The sequence below is a fragment of the Homarus americanus genome, unplaced genomic scaffold, assembly GCF_018991925.1.
Source record: "Homarus americanus isolate GMGI-L3 unplaced genomic scaffold, GMGI_Hamer_2.0 scaffold30108, whole genome shotgun sequence".
NCBI lineage: Eukaryota > Metazoa > Arthropoda > Malacostraca > Decapoda > Nephropidae > Homarus > Homarus americanus.
The window spans coordinates 1,668,323-1,694,504 of NW_024748109.1; the positions used below are offsets into that span (position 1 = coordinate 1,668,323).

The 26,182-nt window shown below is 44.1% G+C and overlaps 1 protein-coding gene across 3 annotated transcripts in view; it reads left to right on the forward strand.

The window, feature by feature from the left end:
• LOC121880191 (proline-rich receptor-like protein kinase PERK1) overlaps positions 1-26,182 on the forward strand; it is an 86,582-nt gene that overhangs the window by 17,073 nt on the left and 43,327 nt on the right. The window contains exon 2 of one of the 3 annotated variants that reach the window (XM_042387329.1): positions 2,302-2,826. The exons of 1 other annotated variant lie outside the window; for it this stretch is intronic. In XM_042387329.1, coding sequence (XP_042243263.1) covers positions 2,803-2,826 — 24 coding nt within the window. In that variant the 5' untranslated portion in view covers positions 2,302-2,802. Of the gene's footprint in view, positions 1-2,301; positions 2,827-15,070; positions 15,718-26,182 lie in introns of those variants that run through there. One more of the 3 variants, XM_042387328.1, reaches the window with a different exon arrangement.

The window sequence follows — 26,182 nt, forward strand, 5'->3', positions numbered from 1 at the left end:
GTAACTAGTATACTGTGGTCAGCTGATCAGTGACTTTACACCGTATATCCGAGACGTTAGTATAAGTCGGCGCATGACATCAATTTGTGTGACCTGCAGCTGTCATGTTGACAACAACAGCAACAATAACTACAACAAAAACAACAACGACAAAAACAGCAACAACAACAACAATAAAAAGAACAACAACGACAACAACAAAAACTACGACGACAACAACAAAAACAAAAGGGGTTATAAGCCTAAAGCGTTAGGAGCTGAAAGTGGTGCGCGCATGCCACATCTTGATTCGCCCAAAGATTGTCCATTAAGCTTCGAAAGTAGGTAGAAAGCCGTGTTCAGTGCTTTCTCCTGGTGGACGGATACAGAAACGTTTTTACCTGCCTGCACTTGTACCTGGAAAATTACGTGATGAAGGAGATGTCCAATCTTACTACTTACTCCGATTACTAATACCGAATACCTCCTGATTACTATCGAGCAATTCTCCTGATTACTACTGAGCACCTTCTGATTACTACCGAGTACCTTCTGATTACTACCGAGTACCTCCTGATTACTACTGAGTACCTTCTGATTACTACCGAGTACCTTCTGATTACTACCGAGTACCTCCTGATTACTACCGAGTACCTCCTGATTACTACCGAGTACCTTCTGATTACTACCGAGTACCTCCTGATTACTACCGAGTACCTTCTGATTACTACCGAGTACCTTCTGATTACTACCGAGTACCTCCTGATTACTACCGAGTACCTTCTGATTACAGCCGAGTACCTCCTGATTACTACCGAATACCTCCTGATTACTACCGAGTACCTTCTGATTACTACCGAGTACCTTCTCATTACTACCGAGTACCTTTTGATTACTACCGAGTATAGTAGGCAGTAGGTAGTAGGTAGTAGTCAGCTACCAAACAGGGAGGTACTACCGCCTGGAAAGATATTGGAAGCATAATGTGTTGTCTAATGGTAGACCCTGCTGCCATATGGCATCACGAAAATTGTGACCAAGTCCAAGGTTGCTGATCTGACTTTCTGCTTCATTTACACACAATTGCAGGGTCTCAATTGTTTCTCTTACATGACAACACAACATACATATAGCGTTTCTCACTTTTGATTTTTTGTCATTTTTGTATTTCTTTGTATTTATTATTATTATTATCAGTGTTGTTATTATTATTATTATCATTAATATTTTATTTTACTTTTTATTATAAATTTTATTTACTATGAATTATTATAATTATTACATTTTTGCCCCCCAGGCCCCGATGTGGGTCAGTGACCTGTGCCTGGGTGGGCTAATCCCCGTAAAAAAAAACCCTTGTGATTACTACCAGTACCTCCTGATTACTACCGAGTACCTTCTGATTACTACCGAGTACTTGTGATTACTACCAGTACCTCCTGATTACTACCGAGTACATTCTGATTACTACCAATACCAGATTACTACCGAGTACCTACTGATTACTACCAGTTCCTTCTGATTACTACCAGGACCTGATTACTACCGAGTACCTCCTGATTACTACTGAGTACCTTCTGATTACTACCAGTACCTACCTTCTGATTACTACCGAGTACCTTCTGATTACTATTAGTACCTGACTACTACCGAGTACCTTTTGATTGCTACCAGTACCTGACTACTACCAAGTACCTTCTGATTACTACTAGTACCTGATTACTACCGAGTACCTTCTGATTACTACCAGTACCTGATTACTTTACGGCAGGATACACACTTAAGGGCTCCTATTATAAGTGTCTCTGGCATTTTATGTGATGGTTTTGTTTTGGATCACCTGAAAATCAGACACCCCGGCTTATTTCACCTGGAGATTAATTATCCTAACCTATCCTAACCTAGCTTAACTCCTCCCCCTCCGGTAGTGTTAGGGTGAGTAATCTTCATATGCAATAAACCGGGGGGTGGGGGGTGGGGGGGGTTGCCTAATCTAACACTGAAACATTGGTGCTGAAGTAGTGATATATCTCACACTGGTTCTGGAGATCTACTGTACATATATAATTATCATCTCTGTTTTTTTTTTCCTCTACAATAACATCCGTGTCCTGGTGTGTTTGTGATTTGTGTTCCCTGGAGGTGAGGTGCGCGAAGTTGGAGAACCTGCCCGAGAGTGATGGACTTGTTTTCACAGCGCCTAGGAGCGAGGTAGGGTGGGGGGTGGGTGGGTGGGTGGAGAGTGTGGGGGAGGAGGAGGAGGAGGAGGAGTGACAAAAAAAAAGAAAAAGAGATAGCCTAACTCACCGTCCACTTTCTCAGGTCAGAGCGATTCCACTGTGACTGTAGCCTAGCCAGTTGATCAGTGAACAGTGAACGGGGTGGGATCATTTGTCTCCATAGCGATGCAGTCACTTACGACAAGAACATTAGGAACGATACACACTGGGAAACAACGAACCATTATAATAACAAACATCTAATAAGACTATGGAGAAAAAACAAAAAAAATGGGAAACTTGGCACAGCAGTCATAAGAGATCTAGGTCTCCGGCCTTGGAGTTTCCAGTACCAAAGACTGTGATGACGAGTAAACATGTTCTGGAAATGTTAAGTGTGGTGTAAATGTTGAGAAACCATGTCAAAAGTGCTTATAAGTTGGTAGTGTTGCCAATATATGGATAATGCCTTAGTGGCGTTAAAGTGTTGCAAGTGTGAAGACAGATAATAAAAAAGTGTTTGTAAGTTGGTAATGGTGTGAATCAGTGGTTATCATAAGTGTGATTTTTTTTTAAAGTGTTTCATCAACCATAACACGCCATCATGTTTCCCTCGTTGGATATTGAGGTAAGTGTCTCGTTCCATCACCCAGTACAGTAGTTCACTTAGTCTCTCCACTTTCTTATTACCCACCCAGTGTGTTTCTCTTCACTTTCTTATTACCCACCCAGTGTGTTCCTCTCTTACTCTCCACACAGTGTACCCTCCCCGTGTTGACCTAATATACCCTCTCGTTGTTATATTGGCCATATTTTATTCTCTACCACTATATACCTCACATAATATCTCTAAAATACATTCCTCTTAAGCCTAATATGTCTTAAGAGCTATATTATATTCACAGTCTTTCAATATCTCCTTATCGTCAGCTACACGCGACTCATCACGTTTAGTTAAGTTACCCCTTATAGGTTTTCACAATAATAGTTTTCTATGATCATATATACATTTGTTTTTGTACCAGCACCTTCAGTTTTATCTCAGGTAAAATCACACAGAAAAACTAATTCCTGTTTATGGTGAAAAAGTTCTCATGATATACTGGAGTCCTTGAACACCAGCTGGGGAGAGACTATTGTATATTATAGATTTGTTTTGGTGGTGTTATAGTCTCATTTAATGGGTGTAGGTAGATTGGAAGCTGCGTAGGGCCATACTAACCTTACCGAACCTAACCTAACATAACATAACCTAACCTAACATAACCTAACCTAACCTATCCAATCCTAACCTAACATTATCCTACCTAATCTAATCTAACCTTACCTTACCTAATCTAACTTAACTTTTAACCTTGCTTTACCTTGCGTTATCTAACCTTGCCTAGCTAGACGTGACGTAACGTAACCTAACGTAACGTAACGTAACCTTACCTGAAATAATATAGGGGGCAAATCTTCAGGTAAAATAAGCTGGGGTACAAATCTTCAGGTAAAATAAGCTGGGGTACAAATCTTCAGGTAAAATAAGCTAAGGGTGCAAATCTTCAGGTAAAATAAGCTGGGGGTACAAATCTTCAGGTAAAATAAGCTGGGGGTACAAATCTTCAGGTAAAATAAGCTGGGGAGTGAATCTTCAGGTAAGATAAGCACGGGAGGAGGTAAATCTTCAAGTGTTTCCATTCACCAGTATTGTAAATTCGTCCACGGGTGTACAAGACTCGGGTAATATCACAAACAATCTGGGCGTCAACAATTCTCTCTTTACTGGACCTGAAGAAGAAAAATATGTGCCAATACCAAACAAGAGAGACGAGGATGTGCATGTGTGATCTGCAAACTGTATACTTCACTGATGAGACGAGACGAATAAAAACTAAAACAACATAGCGATCGGATAGTCCCAGTATACCTGTGATAATGAATATACCTGTGATAATTAATATACCTGTGATAATTAATATACCTGTGATAATTAATATACCTGCGCCTTATTATGCCGACATTGTTATCTACGTTGTTCTACTTACAGTATATATTGGAAAGGGTATTTACTTCTACCGTCTACTGTGACAATATCTTATTATTTACAGGAAGTAGAAACAGGTGAATAACTATTTTGTTGTAGGTGGACAGAGAATTTTAGATCATCTCGTAGCTTTAATGTAAGTTTCATGTCACCAGCGTGTATAGTTCACTCAGCCATAGGGAGGCAGTGTATAGTTCACTCAGCCATAGGGGGCAGTGTATAGTTCACTCAGCCATAGGGGCAGTGTATAGCTCACTCAGCCATAGGAAGGTAGTGTATAGTTCACTCAGCCATAGGGGCAGTGTATAGCTCACTCAGCCATAGGAAGGTAGTGTATAGTTCACTCAGCCATAGGGGCAGTGTATAGTTCACTCAGCCATAGGAGGCAGGATATAGTTCATAGCAAAAGAATTTGGCGGTGTATAGCCTACTCAGCCATCGGGAAGGTAGTGTATAGTTCACTCCAGCCATAACAGGGCAGTGTATGGATTCGCTGAGCCATGGGGAGGCAGTGTATAGCTCACTCAGCCATAGGAAGGTAGTGTATAGTTCACTCAGCCATAGGGAAGCAGTGTATAGTTCATAATACTGGGGGCAGTGTATAGCTCACTCAGCCATAGGGAAGCAGTGTATAGTTCACTCGGCATGAGGAGGTGGTGTATAGCTCACTCCCAGCCATAGGGGAAGCAGTGTATAGTTCCTCAGCCTTGGGAGGCGGTGTACTTATAGTTCACTCAGCCTTAGGAGGCAGTGTGCCAGCTCACTCAGCCATTGGGAGGCAGTGTATAGTTCACTCAGCCATAGAGAAGCAGTGTATAGACCTCCCAGCCATGGGAGGCAGGATATAGTTCACTCAGCAAAGGGTGGCAGTGTATAGCCTACTCAGCCATCCGGAAGGTAGTGTATAGTTCACTCAGCACGGGGCAGTGTATGGTTCGCTGAGCCATAAGGGAGGCAGTGTATGATTCACTCCAGCCATAGGAGGCAGTGTATAGTTCACTCAGCCATAGGGAAGCAGTGTATAGTTCACTCCCAGCCATAGGGAAGCAGGATATAGTTCACTCAGCCATAGTGAGGCAGGATGTTATAGCTCACTCAGCCATTGGGAGGCAGGATATAGTTCACTCAGCTATGGGGTGGCAGGATATAGTTCACTCAGCTATAGGGTGAGGCAGGATATAGTTCACTCAGCCATAGTGAGGGTAGGACCATAGTTCACTCAGCGAGGAGAGGTGGCAGGATATAAGCTCACTCAGCCATAGGGAGGCAGGATATAGTTCACTCAGCCATAGGGAGGCAGAATATAGTTCACTCAGCCATAGGGAGGCAGTGTATAGTTCACTCAGCTATAGGGTGGCAGGATATAGTTCACTCAGCCATAGGGAGGCAGAATATAGTTCACTCAGCCATAGTGAGGCAGGATATAGTTCACTCAGCTATAGGGTGGTAGGATATAGTTCACTCAGCCATAGGGAGACAGAATATAGTTCACTCAGCCATAGGGAGGCAGTGTATAGTTCACTCAGCTATAGGGTGGCAGGATATAATTCACTCAGCCATAGGGAGGCAGGATATAGCTCGAGTAAGAAGGTCACGTCCGTCTGAGTGTTTATCTTCCACTTCCTCCTTGACTTTTCGACGCGGATGGTCAGCTTTCTCTTGTTTGTATGACGTTCCGAGAGAGAGAGAGAGAGAGAGAGAGAGAGAGAGAGAGAGAGAGAGCATTACTAGGGATTAGTGTGGATAAAATGGCAGTGATTGAATGAACACCAAAATAGTCTTTATATTCTTGACGTAATACTTGAGTCAGTGAAGAACCACGTGTAGACTCTTTACAAGTAAGACAATGAAGGAGTCCGCACCCTTAAGACTCATCACACACACACACACACACACGATGACAAAAGGTATCAAATTATTTACGAGACACATGTGTGGCCCCAGCTAAGACAAGCATCGTTGTCTCTGGATGCCCTCGTCTGTCTGTCTGTCAGCCATCCTTAGCCTCATCTCCTGCAGAAGACAGAGGAGATGGCCTGATGGCACCTGACACACCACCACAATTAACAACACCTGAGGGAGGATGGCGGCCTTAACACCATCATATTCACAGCACTAATGGTAGACCCTGCTGCCATATGACATCACGAAAATTGTGACCAAGTCCCACGTTGCTGATCTGACTTTCTGCCTCATTTACACACAATTGCAGGGTCTCAATTGTTTCTCTTACTATTGACAACACAACATACATATATTGTTTCTCACTTTTGATCTTTTTTTCCATTTTTGTATTTCTTTATTATTATTATTATTATTATTATTATTATTATTATTATTATTATTATTATTATTATTATTATTATTACCCCCAGGCCCCGATATGGGTCAGTGACCTGTGCCTGGGTGGGTTAATCCCGTAAAAAAACATAAAAATAAAAATAAAAATCCTTCAAGGTTTCCCCACCCACTTCACCCCCACAACACTTCTGGCGACCCACCACAAGAATGAACTTATTGCAGTAAGACTCTCGCCCATCACTCTCTCTGAGCTCCATCAAGCCACGCCTACTACCTCGAATCTGGAACACGTTTACACGACATACTTATGGGGAAGAAGTCATGTTGTGATGGACCAATTGCAACTCCTGACTCACAGGCGGCTGCAACACAACACTTTTAAAAGACTTTATTGTCTCACAGAATTAGGTTTTATTCGCTGAGGGAAGATAACCGCTCTTGGCTAGTGAAAGAGATGTAGAATGTGTAGAATGTACACCTTTATCCTTGTCTCACCTTTCTAAGTGATGTTGCAGTGGAGAGAGAGAGAGAGAGAGATGCTAGAAATAAATGAGATAGTTTGCCCATCAAGTAAGTCCACGTTTTCTCTTACAAAAAAATCTTTATGCATCAATGAATATTTTTCTTTTAGCGCCTTAAATATTTGTTCATTACTCATCACTTTCCAACACAATATTTATTCATCATTCACCTTCCTCTGCTTTAACATTTCCTCGTTGAAAGCTTCGTATAGTGAAGAAGCAAAGGAGTTAACGATACGGCGTCGCAGTTCACGTCTATTGTATGTGAAGTGTGTCGTAGAACATATATTAAACACACAATACCTGACAAGCTTCCGGAAATATCAATATGAAACTTGGTCGAGTTGTGAAGGAAGATGAGTTCTCTGTTTGTACTGAATTTGAGAGACGTTCCAGCTGTAGTTATGATTATTATGATGCCTTTTATATGGGTACTCTACACGTTGGGTTCACACGTGGCACCATAGTGGTCTAGCAGCCTGCGTGTGTGTGTGTGTGTGTGTGTGCCTAACAAGAGTCAGTACAAAAGAAACAAAAGCATACAGTGCACTTGTTTTTTGCACACACACCTCGTACTGATCGCCACAAGAACAGTCCCATTCCAACCATTGTAAAAATAATCAACAACTCGTAGATAACTTGTGTCTTCATTCACAACTTGCCAGTCTCACTTTGGTATTATGAGAGTCCTTTTTAGATGCCTTTTGATCCATGTTATTATACAGTATATTCTACCTTCTCCACGGGGCTGCTTTTAGAAATATTCGCATCATATTTCGAAACATAAAATGATATCAACTTCAAATAATGCAAATTCCACTTTTAATGCTTATGTAAAATTATCAATCCGTAATGAAGTTTGTCTTTGTAATAAATTTTGTTAAGTATGCGAGCAATAACAGAGTCGTTGACGTAAAGTGCTGTTATGGCCTGGCCATGAAGACTTCTGAAGCAATAACCAGAGCAACTAGGCGGTGTAGGCCCCCGGTAGCTCTGTGGATTAGGCGTTATGAAGACACTGGCGCCAATCATGGGGAAGCCAAGGAGGTGCTTATTAAAAAAAATTATATATATAATATAACTGAAGTTTAAATGTTGTCTTTCTATCCAAGAACCAAAAGTTAGTCTTGAACAACTGCCTGACAACTAATGATGCACAATATTGTCGCCAGCTTCCCGAAGTTACACATAAAAGGAAATTGAATTATTATGCCAAGTGACAGGAAGATTCTCAGTGGTGGCTTCATATAAGGAAAGCTGGATTATTATATTGTTCGACACCTAAAGGGTAAAATTAAGTGGTGTTATAATGTACCATTTACGGCATTTGTATATTTCCACCTCAAGGATCCCATAGCTTTCAGTGAACAGTTAACCATCATAATTATATATCACCATTATCACCACTTTTATTATTATTATTATTATTATTATTATTATTATTATTATTATTATTATTATTATTATTATTATTATTATTATTATTACTACACACACACACACACATGACCTTAAAGCCTGTTCAGTCATCACCACCAGCCAACTCTCTCTTAACTTTCATTCAAGATTAATGTTGACCTCTCTCTCTCTCTCTCTCTCTCTCTCTCTCTCTCTCTCTCTATATATATATATATATATATATATATATATATATATATATATATATATATATATATATATATATATATATATATATATATATATATATAAAGTTGTTGTCAGTCAAATACAACTATCAGTCAGATGAAAGTCAGGGCTGTCAGTCATGTGCAAGTAAGGGCTGTCAGTCAGATGAAACATTTTCAACTTCTCCATCAGAAAATTCCTCTCTTACCTCTTATTCCCTCCTTTGTTCATTCTCCTCTTCCTTCTCTCACCCTCTCCCTCCTACCACCCCCACACATCTTTGTTCTATTCTAAAAACACACATATGAAGTGCTCAAGGTTACCATCCTCCCGCCCTCTCTCCCTCCTCCTCCCCCTCTCTTTTTCTTCCTCCCTCTCTCTCTCTTTCTCCTTCCCTCTCCCTCCCTGCATCATCACGGTGTTTTCTGATGTTCACTGAAGAAATATGTATGTCTGTGTGTGTGTGTGTGTGTGTGTGTGTGTGGCTCAATGTGTGTGTGTGTGTGTGTGTGTGTCCGTGTGTGCGACCTTGTGTGTGTTTGTGTCCGGGAGTTGGAAACATATCAACACTGCAGTAGTGTTTACATAGACCTCCGTGGGATCTGTCTAAACTTGGGGTATGTGGAGGTAACAATAATCTTTGATGGTGTACATGTATATAGATATACACGTACACACACATACACATATACGCACACAGAATCAGTGTTAAACAGTGGTGAACAGTGGTGAACAGTGCTTAAGTCAGTGAGAACAACTCAACAGTAACAGTCGTACTCAAGTTAACCTTCACACAGTGAGGTCCCAGGTACCCAGTGATAACTGCCCCTGAGACTCAACAACACCAGCTATGTGTTAATCCGTCCACGATAGGGAGGCCTAAGACCACACCTCACTCATATAACACCATCTGTGAGGGAATTACTACACCACATGTCCCTCATAACACCATATGTGAGGAAATTACTACACCACGTCAAGTCCCTCATAACACCATCTGTGAGGGAATTACTACACCACGTGAGGTCCCTCATAACACCATCTGTGAGGGAATTACTACACCACGTCAAGTCCCTCATAACACCATCTGTGAGGGAGTTACTACACCACGTGAGGTCCCTCATAACACCATCTGTGAGGGAATTACTACACCACGTCAGGCCCCTCATAACACCATCTATGAGGGAATTACTACACCACGTGATGCCCCTCATAACACCATCTGTGAGGGAGTTACTACACCACGTGAGGCCCCTCATAACACCATCTGTGAGGTAATTACTACACCACGTGAGGTCCTCATAACACCATCTGTGAGGTAATTACTACACCACGTGAGGCCCCTCATAACACCATCTGTGAGGTAATTACTACACCACGTGAGGCCCCTCATAACACCATCTGCGAGGGAATTACTACACCACGTCAGGTCCCTCATAACACCATCTGAGGGAACTACTACACCACGTGAGTTCCTCCTAACACCATCTGGGAGGGAGTTACTACACTACGTGTTTGCTGTTCAACACCTACATTAATCTGTATGTTCACTGTATGTTCCTTTACCTTTCTCTAATGAAGGCTTTTGTTAAACCACCAATGTATGTAATAAGTCATTTATGTCCAATGTATATTTTCAGCCTTCGGGCTGCAGAATTTTTTCAATAAACCGTCAATTATTATTATTATTATTATTATTATTATTATTATTATTATTATTAGAAGCACACACAAACTCCAGTATGGCGTCATCTCAGAGACTTCGACAATAATGGTTCCGTCAAGGCATCAACACTCTAGTTTTAAGTTACAGTGTCGTAGCCTTGTTAGGTTACGTTAGGTAGTAGTTAGGTAAGGTAGTAGTTAAGTTAGGTTAGATACAGTGAAGTACAATAACGCGTCGCCTACAGGTATATGAAGTTGACGCATGGTAATCACTGTACAATACCTGTCTTGTAAGAGAAGCTGTGCACCTCTAAATAATCAATCTCCTATGAATTGCATTATTTATAAACACTATGTCTATAATTTATCTTTTATATTTATCATTATGTTTTTATTATTATTATTATTAGAATTATTGTTTATGTTGTCGTTGTTGTTATTGTTATTATCATCACTATCGTTAATCATTATTTCTATCAATAATTATTATCATTGTGATAATATACTAAATACCATTACACACACACACACACACACACACACACACACACACCAGTTCAGCTGACAACACCTGAGTCACACATTGTATCTACACAGGGCGAGATAATGTTGTCTCACACCTTGTTGCTACCCGGCGGTGGTGGAGAGTGTGAAGGAAGGGGGAATGAGGCGAGTGTAAGGGAAGGGGGAATGAGGGGAGTGTAAGGGAAGGGGTGAATGAGGGGAAGTGTAAGGGAAGGGGGAATGAGGGGAGTGTAAGGGAAGGGGATCGAGTGCAAGGGAAAGAGGAGGGAAGGATAAAGAGGAATTGAAGGGAAAGAAAGAGTGGAAAAGTGGATATAGGACCTTGGGGAGGAAGATGAGGGGGAGGGGTCAGGTGTGTGTGTGTGTATGTGTGTTTAATAATAATAATAATAATAATAATAATAATAATAATAATAATAATAATAATAATAATAATAATTAACGGTTTATTGAAAAAGTTTGCAGCCCGAAGGCTGAAAATACACATTGGAGATAAATGACTTATTACAAACATTGTTGGTTTAATAAAAGCCTTCATTAGAGAAAGGTGAAGGAACATACAGTGAACATACAGATTAATGTTTACACAAGTAGATCATGTGAGCTGAGGTGTTGAACAGCAGACACGTAGTGTAGTAACTCCCTCACTGTGTGTGTGTGTGTGTGTGTGTGTGTGTGTGTAACGTGTCACCACTCTGGTCGAACTCGCTAAATCCACGAGATAACGAAGCACTATGGTTGAACTCGCTATCATTTTACGTCTTGTAGAATCAGTCTCAGTAAATGGATGTTGTAGTAAATTACTGTCTGACCAAGAAGGCTTCATAAACTGTTACCTTGAGGAAGTATACGGTAATCTCTGTCTGCCTGTCTGTCTGTCTGTCTGTCTGTCTGTCTCTGGTGACTTGAAGACTTTATATGGAAATGTGACCCGTTAGTTTGAAGCCTCATTGGTCTCGGGTCGATGGGTCAACTGTACTTATCCATTCTAGTCCAAGGTTAATTATCTTAATTAGCGTTACCAAATTAATCTATCCCAACTTACCCTATTGTAAACTAATCAAAGGTAGATTAACCCTAACCTAACTTATTCTATCGTGATCTAGACTTAATCCTAACCCAATCTTATCCTAACCTATTTTAACTCAACATTAACCCATCCTACCCAAACCATAACCTATTCAACCCTATCCATAACCTATCCAAAAGTAACCTTAACCTACTCTAACCATAACCTAACCTAACCTAACCTAACCTGTTACCTCACACTCATTAACACACCTGTACCCTCACACTCATTAACACACCTGTACCCTCACACTCATTAACACACCTGTACCCTCACACTCATTAACACACCTGTACCCCTCACACTCATTAACACACCTGTACCCTCACACTCATTAACACACCTGTACCCTCACACTCATTAACACACCTGTACCCTCACACTCATTAACACACCTGTACCCTCACACTCATTAACGCACCTGTACCCTCACACATCATTAACACACCTGTACCCTCACACTCATTAACACACTTGTACCCTCACACTCATTAACGCACCTGGTAAACTTTGCTACAGGAAGTGTTTTTTTTCTTTTGTCAGATAAGATAGAGAACAAGTAGGTCATTTGTGTGTGAGATAATACGTCTCTCTCTCTCTCTCTCTCTCACTCTCTCTCACTCTCTCTCACTCTCACTTTGACTTCTATTTTCTTGCTTTCTCTTTTATTTTTTCTGTCTGTCTGTCTGTCTGTCTGTTTATCTCTCTCAGACCTTACCTCAGTAAATAATTTCAGAGTCGGGAAGGAATTCTACTAGTGACCTGACTTTTACGTAACGCAGAAAATGTTGTGATATTTGACCTTTGTTACACCTGTTCCGTCTTAACGAGGTCAGACCGGATGTAAGTGTATCATCCTGAAGGGGTCAAGGTATCGTGTCTATACCGGATATTGTTTACCGTATGACACCTGTGAGACACCTGTGAGACACCTGTGTACGAGCTGTTGCCCATATAAGTCTTCCGTGATGACAAAAACCTTCCAAATGTACGTGATACAGGGCTGCGAACACACACACACACACACACACACACACACACACACACTCAAGACCAGGAAATACTCGCCCTATTAACACACCTCCGGCTCTACATTTTAAAATATTCGTAACATGAACATTTCTCTTAACTAATGACTTAAGCGTATACCTAACCTAAGGGTCAGGGTTAGGTTAGGTTAGGTCAGGAATGCGCTTACGTTATGTTGGGATGGGTTAGGTTAGGATTAGGTAGACTTAGATTAGGTTTAGATTACGTAAGGCTAGCTAAGTCTAATTCAGATTAGGTTAGGTTAGATTAGGTTAGGCTAGATTAGGTTAGGTTAGATTAGGTTAGGTTAGATTAGGTTAGGTTAGATTAGGTTAGGTTAGATTAGGTTAGGTTAAGTTAATGTTTGGAATTTTGAATTTTACTATAAATATCCCACATTACCATAAAATCTAACCTCACCAGAAAGTTCAACATTATCACCGCAAAGTTCTAAATTAACAACAGAATGGTATAACCTGATTAACCAGATAAGAAGAATCAGACAGACAGACAGACAATTGACTTCCCTGACATCATGAATATAAACAAAGGTGGACAAATGTGTAGTGGTGATGACAGACTGACAGACACTTGACTTCCCTGACATCATGAATATAAACAAAGGTGGACAAAGGTGTAGTGGTGATGACAGACTGACAGGTGAGTTATCAGTGACTCAAGATTAGGTGTAACCCTCTTATTACTCTGCTATCAGGGGGCTGTGGCTACCTCTTTTCTCTTCTTCTCCTTCCTCCTGTGCCTTCCCTCTCTCCCTCTCACCCTCTCCCCTTTCTCTCCTACTCCTCTCTTACTCTAATCCTGTCTTCCCCATCCTTTCCCCTTTTCGTATCCTCTGCCGTTTCCCTTTTGTTTTTTCTCTCTTCTTCCCTTCACATCTACCCTACCCTCCCCCTTCTATCCTCTTCTCTTCCCCCTTCCCTGCTTTACTTCCCCTCTTTCTCACTTCCCCCACTGTATAAGGAGTTAATTATTTATGCTTGAGAGAGAGAGAGAGAGAGAGAGAGAGAGAGAGAGAGAGAGAGAGAGAGAGGGGGGGTTAATGCACTACCAGCGCCATCAAGTGTCAGCGATAAACAGCTAATCATTAGGAAGTCACGTACAGTACATACAAACACACAGACAGCCATCCACCTTCCCTCTTCCTCTAATGTTTCAACTAACAGCGCCAATACGAGCACTATCCATCGCCAAGCTTTCCTTCCAACCCTAAAAATACAAGCGCTATAGTAGATGAAGCCAACGCCAGACGAATGAACGCCCACTATCGTTTTAAGATATTGGAAGAATATTTATTTGTCTCAAGCGTGTTCTTCTAACCTAAATCTTTATCATACTTTCTTGTTTTTAATTTTGTTTAACTTTTTATGGATATTATTGCTCCAATCAACCCATTGTTTACCATTGTTTGTATACCTGTACTACCCATGTACATTGTTTGTATATGTGTACTCTCTATGTAGTGTATATTGTATACCTGCATTGTCTTAACAGTATACAAGCAGATTCGATATAAATTTCTATGACGATTTCACTGAGTATGTATGTATGTATGTATGTATGTATGTATGTATGTATGTATGTATGTATGTATGTATGTATGTATGTAATAATATATGAAAAGAGAATACATAAAACTATTACAAAAATTCAAATCTAAAGAAAATATCTCAAGAAGTACAATTTCAGGTAAAACGTGCGGAGCTTGAGGCGTTTTATCGTGTCCTTCAACTGTGCATTCGTTCATTATTAAGACGCAGAACTGAATACCTGAGCAAGCCATTACCTACCTGGAGTACCTGAGTAGTACCTGACTTTACTAGTACCTGCCTGAATTGTACCTGTTTTAGTGTCACCTGTCAGAGTACATTATGACGAAGATCTCCATTATGTAGCCAAACACCTAAACCCTATACAAGGAATTTACTCGACAAGGCTAAGTCAAGTGAGATTCATGGTGGATAAGTATGGTGATGTAAGTCAATGAGGTTAATATTTGGTTCAAGCACGCACATACACACACAAAGTCAGTGACGTTCACCTCATGGTCGTCTGGTTGATCTTACCACCAATATCTTACTTTATATCAACAAACAGTTAATGTGGAATTGTATTACCCTTTTTTTCTTACTTAAAATGTCGTAAATCAATAATGTTCAGGTACAAATAGAGAGCGGTGAAAATTACCGGCGTTAGGTTATCATGGCAAGGGAAGTAAGAGGGCGGGAATAAACGGCCCCACCTTTAGACTGGACTCTGGGCTCAACCGACCAGGACACACGTGACGCAACACAAGCCAGCGCGCGCTCTTCTCCGTATCTATCTCTGACTGGCCTTATCTTCACCACTATGCCCTTATATACTCGTCCTAGTGACACTATATTTCTTAGTTCGTCGCAGCCACCGCAGCTCCTCTTACTAGTAATAGTCAACTGTCGACAGCAACGATTCACCTATTCAGCGACTGAGACACATCATAAATATTACAGTCTAAGAACACTGCAGTGATTGTATTATATCCTTCCATAACAACTAGTGAAAAAGAGATCAATTAAGAGTGAGTGAAAATAATTGAAAATAAAGAGAAAACTTAGAAGACTATTGTAGTGGTATAAGAGAAGGATACTCGCCACCATGAAGGCATTAGCCTACACCACGTCAAGTTTCCTGAGTCCCCCCAGTGATGAGCAGGAGGGCGCGACCAACTCCGTTTTCCCTGAACCTAATCAACTGATGGTAAGTATAACAGAAAATGTCCCTTACATCTATAACTCTGCCAGATGTAAACTGTTCGGTTGTAACAGCAAGGCTAAATCATTTAAACATGTATTTGTTCTTAAAACTTGAAAGTATTAGATATCTTGATGGGATCATTTCGTCCCGATTTCCAAAACAATGGGTAAGAGTGTTGTTGCAGTGTGTGTGTGTGTGTGTGTGTGTGTGTGTGTGTGTGAAGTACTCCCATATTTGGTAATACTGAAAACCACATGCACTGTTTTAAGGTTTATTACTCACTTTACTCCCTCATATACTGTATAATTCTCAATCATTAGACAGAAACTAGATCAAATTAGCCAAAATGTATCTGAGCTCCCTTAAGACTTACAGGCGAATTATCATTACAGTGGGTGTTGGTATATTACTGCACCTCAACAACAAAGGCCGTAGGAACAAAAAACTAGACAAAGAATCAACTGCTGAGATACATGTCTCAGGTAACAAGTAAACAGCAGAGGATGGCTATTATAGGCGGTTTTAACACTATGCTATTAACACACTATACATTTGTGAATGATGACACCAGCAAACTAACCTAAGTAACTGTCCCTAGCTAACTTATCCTAATTAAACTACCCTAACCTACCCTAACTAAACTAACCTAACCTAACTTAACCTAACCTAACCTAACTAGCCTACCCTAAATAACCCCACCTAACCTAACTAACTTACCCTAAACTAACCTAATCTAACCGAACTAACCTACTCTAACCTAACCTAATCTAACTTAAAAGTCAGCATAAGACTTTAAATTATGGTGGGGGAAATATATCTTTATTTCTTGACAAAGCTGAAGAAGAGAAGAATTGACGTGGTAGATGATATTTGGCTACACCATACAGGTATAACCACATCATAGCTCACATCATCAGGTCACATCACGGTAACACCACAGGTCACACCACGGTAACACCACAGGTCACACAAAACAACTTCTCACCTGCGTGCTTTACTGGAGCTGGTGGTTCAGTGCCTTGGTGAGCTGACCTTCGAGGAATGACTGAACCAGTACTGGACAAGTAGATATCGTGTTGATTGACCTGTCTTGTATAAAAGTAACCGACGTCACTTCTACGACCCGTAACCCTTCCTCCTAATTCCAACAAGATACACCTCCTTAAGATAACTTTTCTGACGTAATCTGTTGTAACTCACCGGCTGACACATATACGTGTCGGATGTTATCAGTGAACATAAACGATGTTAACTTCATTTTGGTAATCTTACGAGATAAACTATTATCCATATTACATTTATCATTATTAATAATGTTTTCATTGTACCCCTACTCTCTCTCTCTCTCTCTCTCTTTATATATATATATATATATCATAAATGGTCAGTACAGTGAAATAACTACAACAACACTGCAACACTTCACACTCGTGGCATCACACAGGCTGACAACACAACAGATGGGCGTCTTCAGCCACTCTGTACCCACCACACAGCTGGGAGAGCTGGAGGCCACTACAGAGTGCTGACGATGCCATTCAGAACAGCTGGAGGTCAAATGGGCTCCAATTATAATAGTCCACATCCTAATGTAACCAAACCAATCCTACGAATCCACAACTTAACCTAACCTTACCATAAGAATCAGGGCCTACCATGTTTAGGACCCATTAGTATTGGAGACCATCACGACCAGACCTCATAAGGACTGTGAGACGTTAGGAACGGGCCCTGGTTATAATGGTTTAGGAGAGTTTGGGGGTCATAGAGGACAGGGCCTCTCAGGATTGGGGGCACCATTTAGCCAATCACCATTTAAGACCCTTACGTTCAACCAATCATTAAGAGGATACACGTTTCTCCTTAAATGTCTGTCTCCATTATTACTCTGGTGTTATCAAGAGAATAAAATAGACAAAGAAATCAATACTCCTCTTCCTCTTCCTCCTGGTTAATTAGGACACAGATGCACCCTCCACCTCCTCTTCCTCCTCCTACTCTCCTTCCTCTCCTTCCTCTCCCAAGGCATTTCAACAAGAGTGAATCAGAACACGTCACACTAAAACACAGTTGATTGTGGCAAATTAACCTCTTCCAACCCTTCAGTGTCCTAACTTATCCTAACCTAACCTAACCTAACCTAACGTAACCTCGACCCACCGAGCCTTCTGCTCTTTACTACACAAATGACATCTTATGGAGCCGGGGATCTGGAGCTGGAGAGACGTGGTGTGACAGGACGCAGACAGTGAGACATGATAGGACGCAGACAGAGAGACATATATGGTGTGATAGGACGCAGACAGTGAGATAATATATGGTGTGATTGGACGCAGACAGTGAGACATATATGGTGTGGCAGTACGCAATGAGACATACATGGTGTGACAGGAAGCAAACAGTGAGTCATACATGGTGTGACAGGACGCAGACTGTGAGACATACTGTATATAGTGTGTCAGTATGCAGTGAGAAATACATGGTGTGACAGGACGCAAACAGTGAGGCATACATGGTGTGACAGAACATACAGTAAAATCAGGTTATTAGACACACACACACACTCGTTAATTTAATTGAAATCTAAGAAATTAATCCGGGAAAATGTCATCAGCGGCTCTCATGCCCCCCCATGACCGCCCTCTGTGTACACGCCTCTGTACCTGACCACGCCCTCTGTGTACACGCCTCTGTACCTGACCACGCCCTCTGTGTACACGCCTCTGTACCTGATCACGCCCTCTGTGTACACGCCTCTGTACCTGACCATGCCCTCTGTGTACACACCCTCAACCCTATCACCCACGTCAACCCTCCCTCCCCCTCAACCCTCTCTAACACCTCAACCCTCTCCACCCCACCTCACCCCTCTCAACCCTCTCTCCCCTCAACCTCTCTCCCACCTCAACCTCTCCCCCCCTCAACCCTCCCACCCCCAACCCTCCTCAACCCTCTCTCCCCACCTCCCCCTCTCTCTCCCCTCTCACCCCCTCAACCCTCTCACCCTCCCACCCCCTCTCCCCCTCCTCCCTCCCCCAACCCTCTCACCCTCACCCTCTCACCCCTCCCTCCCTCAGCCTCTCCTCACCCCTCCTGACCCCCTCAACCCCTCTCACCCCCCTCAACCCTCTGACCCCCTCAACCCTCCCTCCACCTCAACCTTCTCATCCCCTCAGCCCTCTCACCCCCTCAACCCCCTCACCCCCTCAACCTCCTCCCCCTCAACCCTCTCATCCCCCTGAACCTCTGACCCCCTCAACCCTCTCCCACCCACTCAACCATCTGCCCCCTCAACCCCTCCCTCCCCCTCCCTCCCCTCAACCCTCTGACCCCCCTCAACCCCTCTGACCCCCCTCAACCCTCTGCCCCTCAACCCTCTCCCCCTCAACCCCTCTCACCCACAACCTCTCCCCCCAACCTCCTCAACCCTCTGACCCCCCTCAACCCCCCCCCCTCAACCTCTCACCCCTCACCCCTCTCTCTCCCATCTCAACCTCCCCCCCCCCTCACCTCTCACCCCCCCCCCCCTCTCCCCCCCCCCCTCAACCCCTCTCTCCTCTCCCCTCAACCCTCTCCCTCAACCTCCCCTCAACCATCCCTCAACCCTCTCACCCCTCAACCTTCTGCCCCTCAACCCTCTCTCCCACCCTCAACCCCTCTCTCTCAACTGTCTCCCCCTCAACCCTCCCCCCTCAACCCTCTCACCCCTCAACCCTCCCACCCCTCAGCCTCTCACCCCTCAACCCCTCTCTCCCACCTCAACTGTCTCTCCCCTCAACCCTCTCTCCCACCTCACCTTCAACCCTCTCACCCCCTCAACCCCCTCCCACCCCTCAACCCTCTCTCCCCCCTCCCTCCCCCTCAACCCTCTCTCCCACCTCTCTCAACCCTCTCTCCCACCTCAACCATCCCACCTTCTCCAACCGTCTCACCCCCCTCAACCCTCCCCTCAACCTCCCACCCACCTCAGCCTCTCCACCCCCTCAACCCTTTCCACCCCTTAACCCCTCCCCCCTCAACACCTCTCACCCCCTCCAACCCTCCCACCCCTCCTTTTCACACCCCTCAACCTCCCACCCCTCAACCCCTCACCCCCAGCCCTCTCACCCCCTCAACCCCTCTGACCCCCCTCAACCCTCCCTCCCCTCAACCCTCTCACCCCTCAACCTTCTCACCCCTCAGCCCTCTCACCCCTCACTCCCCTCAACCCTCTCCCCCTCACCCCTCACCCCTCACCTCCCACCCCTCAACCCCTCTCACCCCTTAACCTCCCCACCCCTCAACCCTCCCACCCCCCTCAACCCTCTCCTCCTCAACCCCTCACCCCTCAACCCTCCCAACCCCCTCACCCCTCAACCCCCCCCCCCTCAACCATCCCACCCCCTCAACCCCTCTCCACCCCCCCTCACCCCCTCAACCCCTCCCTCTCCCACCTCCTCTCCTCCCACCTCAACCTTCTCTCCCCCCAACCTCCCACCTTCTCAACCTCTCCCCCCCTCAACCCTCTCCCTCAACCCTCTCTCCCACCTCAACCTTCTCTCCCACCTCAACCCTCCCACCTTCTCAACCCCTCTCACCCCCTCACCTCCCCCTCAACCCCTTTCACCCCTCAACCCTCCCTCCCCTGAACCCTCCCCACCCCCTCAACCCTCTCACCCCCTCAACTCTCTCACCCCTCAACCCTCCTCCCCCTCAACCCTCTCATCCCCCTCAGCCCTCCTTCCCCTCAACCCTCCCCCCCCTCAACCTTCTCCCCCCTCTCCCTCACCCTCTCACCCCTCAACCCTCCCTCTCCCCTCAACCTTCCCACCCCCCCCCTTTAAGACTTCTCATCCTCCCTTTCCCTCTCATCCTTCCTCTCCCTCTAATCCTCCATCTCCCTCTCATCCTCCCTTTCCCTCTCATCCTCACTCTTACATTCATCTTCTCTCTCGCCTTCACTCTCATCCTCTTACCTTCACCCACTCTGTTGAATCACCGACTTTATTAACAAGACAATAATGTCATAATTATTATTATTATTATTATTATTATTATTATTATTATTATTGTTATTATTATTATTATTATTATTATTATTATTATTATTATTATTATTATTATTATTATTATTGTTATTATTATTATTATTATTATTATTATTGTTATTATTATTATTATTATTATTATTATTATTATTATTATTATTGTTATTATTATTATTATTATTATTATTATTATTATTATTATTGTTATTATTATTGTTATTATTATTATTTATTATTTGTTTATTATTATTGTTATTATTAATGTTGTTATTATTATTATTGTTATTATTATTATTATTATTATTATTATTGTCGTTATTATTATTATTATTATTATTGTCGTTATTATTATTATTATTATTATTTTCATTATTATTATTATTATTATTGTTATTATTATTATTATTATTATTATCGTTATTATTATTATTATTATTATTATTATTATTATTATTATTATTATTATTATCATTATTATTATTATTATTATTATGATTATTATTATTATTATTATTATTATTATTATTAATATTATTATTATTATTATTATTATCGTTATTATTATTATTATTATTGCTATTATTATTATTATTGTTGTTATTATTATTATATTATTGTTATTATTATTGTTATTAATTATTATCATTATTATTATTATTGTTATTATTATTATTATATTATTTACTTCATTATTATTATTATTATTATTATCATTATTATTATTATTATTATTAAGTGCTATTTTATTATTATTATTATTATTATTATCATTATTATTAGTACTTATTATTATTATTATTATTATTATTATTATTATTATCATTATTATTATTATTATTATTATTAGTATTATTATTATTATTATTATTATCATTATTATTATTACTAGTATTATTATTATTATTATTATTATTATTATTATCATCATTATTATTATTAGTATTATTATCATTATTATTATTATTATTATTATTATTATTATCATTATTATTATTATTATTATTATTATTATTATTATTATTATTATTATTATTATATAAGTATTAAAGTCATTATTTTTCAGTTGTGTATATAGTACTGGACGGTGTATTTAGAACTAACTGGGGTAAAGTAGTTTTTAAGCGGAGTGGATACTGTGGTCGGCCAGAGCACACCTGGTCCACCAGTTGTAAATACGTGCCTAACCTAACCTAACCTAACCCAACCTGCGGGTAGTCAGGTCTGCAGAACTCACTATTCATATCGAGCTCTGGTACGGTACTGTCTTCACCTGTGTGTGTGTGTGTGTGTTTGTGTGTGTTTGTGTGTGCCTCATAGTCAACCTGGAAGGGAGGGTGAGAAGGGTTAACTCCTGTCTCTTTGCCTGTCATTCCGGGGCTGCCTTCCTACCTATCAATCATCTTGGGAGGTAACTGTACTACCTGTCAGTCAGTCAGTCATCGTGGGAGGTGACTGGGTAAAATGGGGGGTTGTGAGGGGGGTAGCACGAGGCGCTATGATCAATACTGATGAGGGTGATGCTGTGGTGGTGGAGACGAGGTACCCCACCATCACCATCACCACCACCACTATCACCACCACCACCAGCACCACCATCACCACCACACACCTGCCACAGTATACCCATTAAACAGTGAGGTACATGGGGTGGTGGTGGTGGTGCACAGATATTGATGGTGGTGGTAGAGGTGGTGGTAGGGTGGAGCAGAAGCATCAAGGATGGGCGGTGGTGATTCACGCAACGCGCATGTACGGACGCACGAACGCACGCACACACGCGGCGGTACATATAGTAAGGGTGGGGAGGTGTGGCACTGAGAAAGCGGCGCGCGGTGGCCCTGCTCGACCATTGCCTGGTGGTGGCACCCAGTAGTGACACTGACGCGCGGCGCCGTCAACACCACCTCTTGTTTACCTCCCTGGCCACGGTGCCTTCGGCTATGACGGAACTCAGTGCCGCGCCGCCCACTCGCCACCACCGCGTCCCTGGCATCCGCTCCTGTGATTTGTGATCAAGTGGGTGTTCGGATAAAGGTGGGCGTCCGGGTAAAGTGGGTGTTCGGATATAGTGGGCGTCCGAGTAAGGTGAAGTTGTAGTGGAGCGTTGAGGGATCCGGGTAAGGTGGCCGATCCTAGTAAGTTGGACATCCGGGCAAGGTGTGTGGGTGTGTGTTGGGATAAAGCGGGTGTAAGGTAAGGTGAGCTGTGTTCTGGTCGTCGGGAGTGATCACGGCGAGCATGTGGTGCGTGGCGCCATATGGGACCGTGGGCGTGGAGGCAGGACAGCGATCATGACCAGCGTCCCGTGGAACAAGCATGGCAGAGTTTAAGGTTGCCCTGTTACAAGCCTACACCACGCCCCCTTCCTCCTCCTCCTCCTCCTCCTCCAGCATGTGGTACGCCCATAACTACGCCCAGAGGAGGACACAGGCGCGTAACCTTACTAGGAGCCACTACACGCCTGACTACGCCCACGAGGTGAGCCAGGAGTACGCTCACGCCCAGCCTGTGGTTCATGATCCCTACCACATGTGTCAGGCTGAGATCGACTATACCAGACCACTGCACGAGTACCTGGCAGAGTACGCCCGCGCCGCCCTACACACCCACACCTACACGCCAGACCAGAGTCACGCCCACACGACCACTAACAACCACCACACTGCTCACACCATCGCGCGGGGTCGCTCTCACACCGTAGCCCGAAGTCAGGCGAGCTCCGGTGCACACACCCACGCCCACACCATAGCTCGTAGCCACAGTCACAGTGCTTCACAGAGCCAAGCTAAAACTACGGCCCGAAGCCACGCCCAGACTGCTGATCAGAGCCACGCCCACGCTGCTGACCAGAACCACGCTCACACTGCATCACGAAACCACGTTGCCCACACCACGGCCCAAAGCCGCGCCCATACAAAGGCCCAAAACCACGCCCACACAGCGGCTCAAAACCACGCCCACACGGCGGCTCAAAACCACGCCCAGACGACGGCCCAAACTCACGCCCATACCAAGGCCCAAAATACTCAAGTGAAGGCTCAAAACCACGCCCACATGACGGCCCAAAGCACTCAAAGCCATTCCCACACGAAGTCTCAAAATCACGCCCAATTGACGGCTCAAAATGGCCAAAGTCTCGCCCACACGACAACTCAAAGTCACGCCCACAATACGGGTCAAAACCACGCTCACACGAAGAGCCAAAACCACGCCCACACGACGGCCCAAAACCACGCCCACACTAAGGGTCAAAACCACGCCCACACGAAAGGCCAAAATGGCCAAAACCAAGCCCACTCGGCGTCCCAAAATCACGCCCACACGTCAAGTCGAAGTCATGCCCATAGCTCGGGTCGACACCACTCCCATATACCTGAGCAGACCCTGACCCGTGCGGCAGCTCGACCTAACCCACACATATCATCAAGGAGTCTCACACATAGCATAGACCAGAGCCACGCCCTCACTGCTGACCACGCCATTGCTCACATCGTCGACCATGCCCACACATTCACCGTCGACCAGGGCCACGCCTACGCTGTCGACCAGAGCGACGTCTTCGTCGTTGATCAGGGCGATGCCTACGCTCTTAGGCAGAACTACGCCTACGCTGTCGACCAGAGCCACGCTTACGCCGTCGATCACAGTCACTCCTACGCTGCCACTCAGAGCCAGGTCAACCTGGCTGTAGACCAGAGTCACGGCCACATGAGTAATGTTGATGTCAACAATATATACCCTTCCTACCGCGGAGAACACGCTCACGCCCACGGTTACCAGTACGCTCACGACCAGACTACCCGAGGTCACCCACGCCGGGGCAGACCAGCAGTCACCAGGGCCATCCACAATCCCAGCCGCAGCAACAGCAACAACAACAGCAACAACAACAACAGCAACAACAGCACCAGCAGACATACCATGTACGTCCACATGACCATGACCTCTGCTCATTCTACTGAGTCGGCCCAGTCTAGTGACGAAGAGGAGAGCGTCCTGGAGGATGATGTGCGAGTGGACCTGCCCTATACCCACCTCCAGTGTCGCGGGCGCGGGCGTGGCGTTGGGCGTGGGGGAGATGACCACGGTCTCCAGGACGTGCAGAGCACATTATCCGTAGGTTCCAGGAGACTGGGAGGCGTGAGGAGGACGGGGAGGTGAGCACAGTGGGCCTGTCTTACCAACAGAGGGCCGATGTATGTCACACCCGGGGACATAGGAGCTCCTCTCTCACCCTGGCTGATGGTGTTGAAGGCGTGGGTAGCGGCGGGAGCAGCAGGAGGCGTGGAGGACTCCTGCTGGCAGAGGGGCTGGTGAGGGAATGGGTGAGGGCCGTGGGCGTGGTGGCCGCCTCAGGGACTCTCGTTACTCTCGTCGTCCTGGGCTTCGGGGTGAGTGTTTGACAGTACCGTACAACCTGTGCCTGATCTAGCTGTGTGTGTCTGTTTCTCTCTTTCTATTTATTTTCGTGTATCAGTCTGTCTGTCTGTCTGTCTGTCTCTTTCTGACACACATAAACCTGGTCTTGATCCCGCTGCCCCAACCTCCCCCCTCTCTTAGGGACGGGAGGGAGACAGAGAACACCACTGACTTACTGGCCTGTGTCTCTGAATGGATCTTAAAGTGACGTCTGATTATCCTTGAGTGTCTTTAAGTTTAATATACATTTTATTATCTTAAAACTGGAAGATAGATTTATCTTTAGTATCTATAAGTTAATAAATAATGTATCAATCGTTCAGTATCTTTGTTAAACCATATCTAACTCTTAATAACTTAAATAATAAAAAGTATCATCCGGGCAGATACAAACCGTGCCCGCGAACCGTTACCATGGCAAGGTGTCTTCAACTATGAGGCACACACACACACACACACACACACACACACACACACACACACACACACACACACACACACACACACACACACACACTATAAATGATTAGCTTTCAATATTTCAATGTTTATTCTCTTTGTTGTCCTTCACTAAACTGTCGTTGCAGCCAAACATTACACCAAAGGTCATTAGTTTGTGAGGAAAACAATATTTGCCTTTCATTGGACTGTACCTCCCCTACCCCCTCCTCTCCCCACCCACTTCTACTCACCCCTCTCCCCACCTCTCACCACCCCCCCCTCCCTCACCCCACTCACCCCTCTCCCCACCTCCCCACTCCTCACCCTCCCCACCCCCACCTCACCCATCCTCCCACCTCCCCACTCCACCCTTCTCCCCACTCTCTACTCAACCCTCTCCCCACTCTCTCCCCACCCTCCCCCACCCCTCTACTCACCCCTCCTCCCACCACTCACCCACCCCTCTCCCCCACCTCTACCTCACCTCCTCCCACTCTATCCACCCTCCCCCCCCACCACCCCCTCCCACCCCCACCACCCTCTCCCACCCCACCACCCTCTCCCACCTCTCACCCACCCTC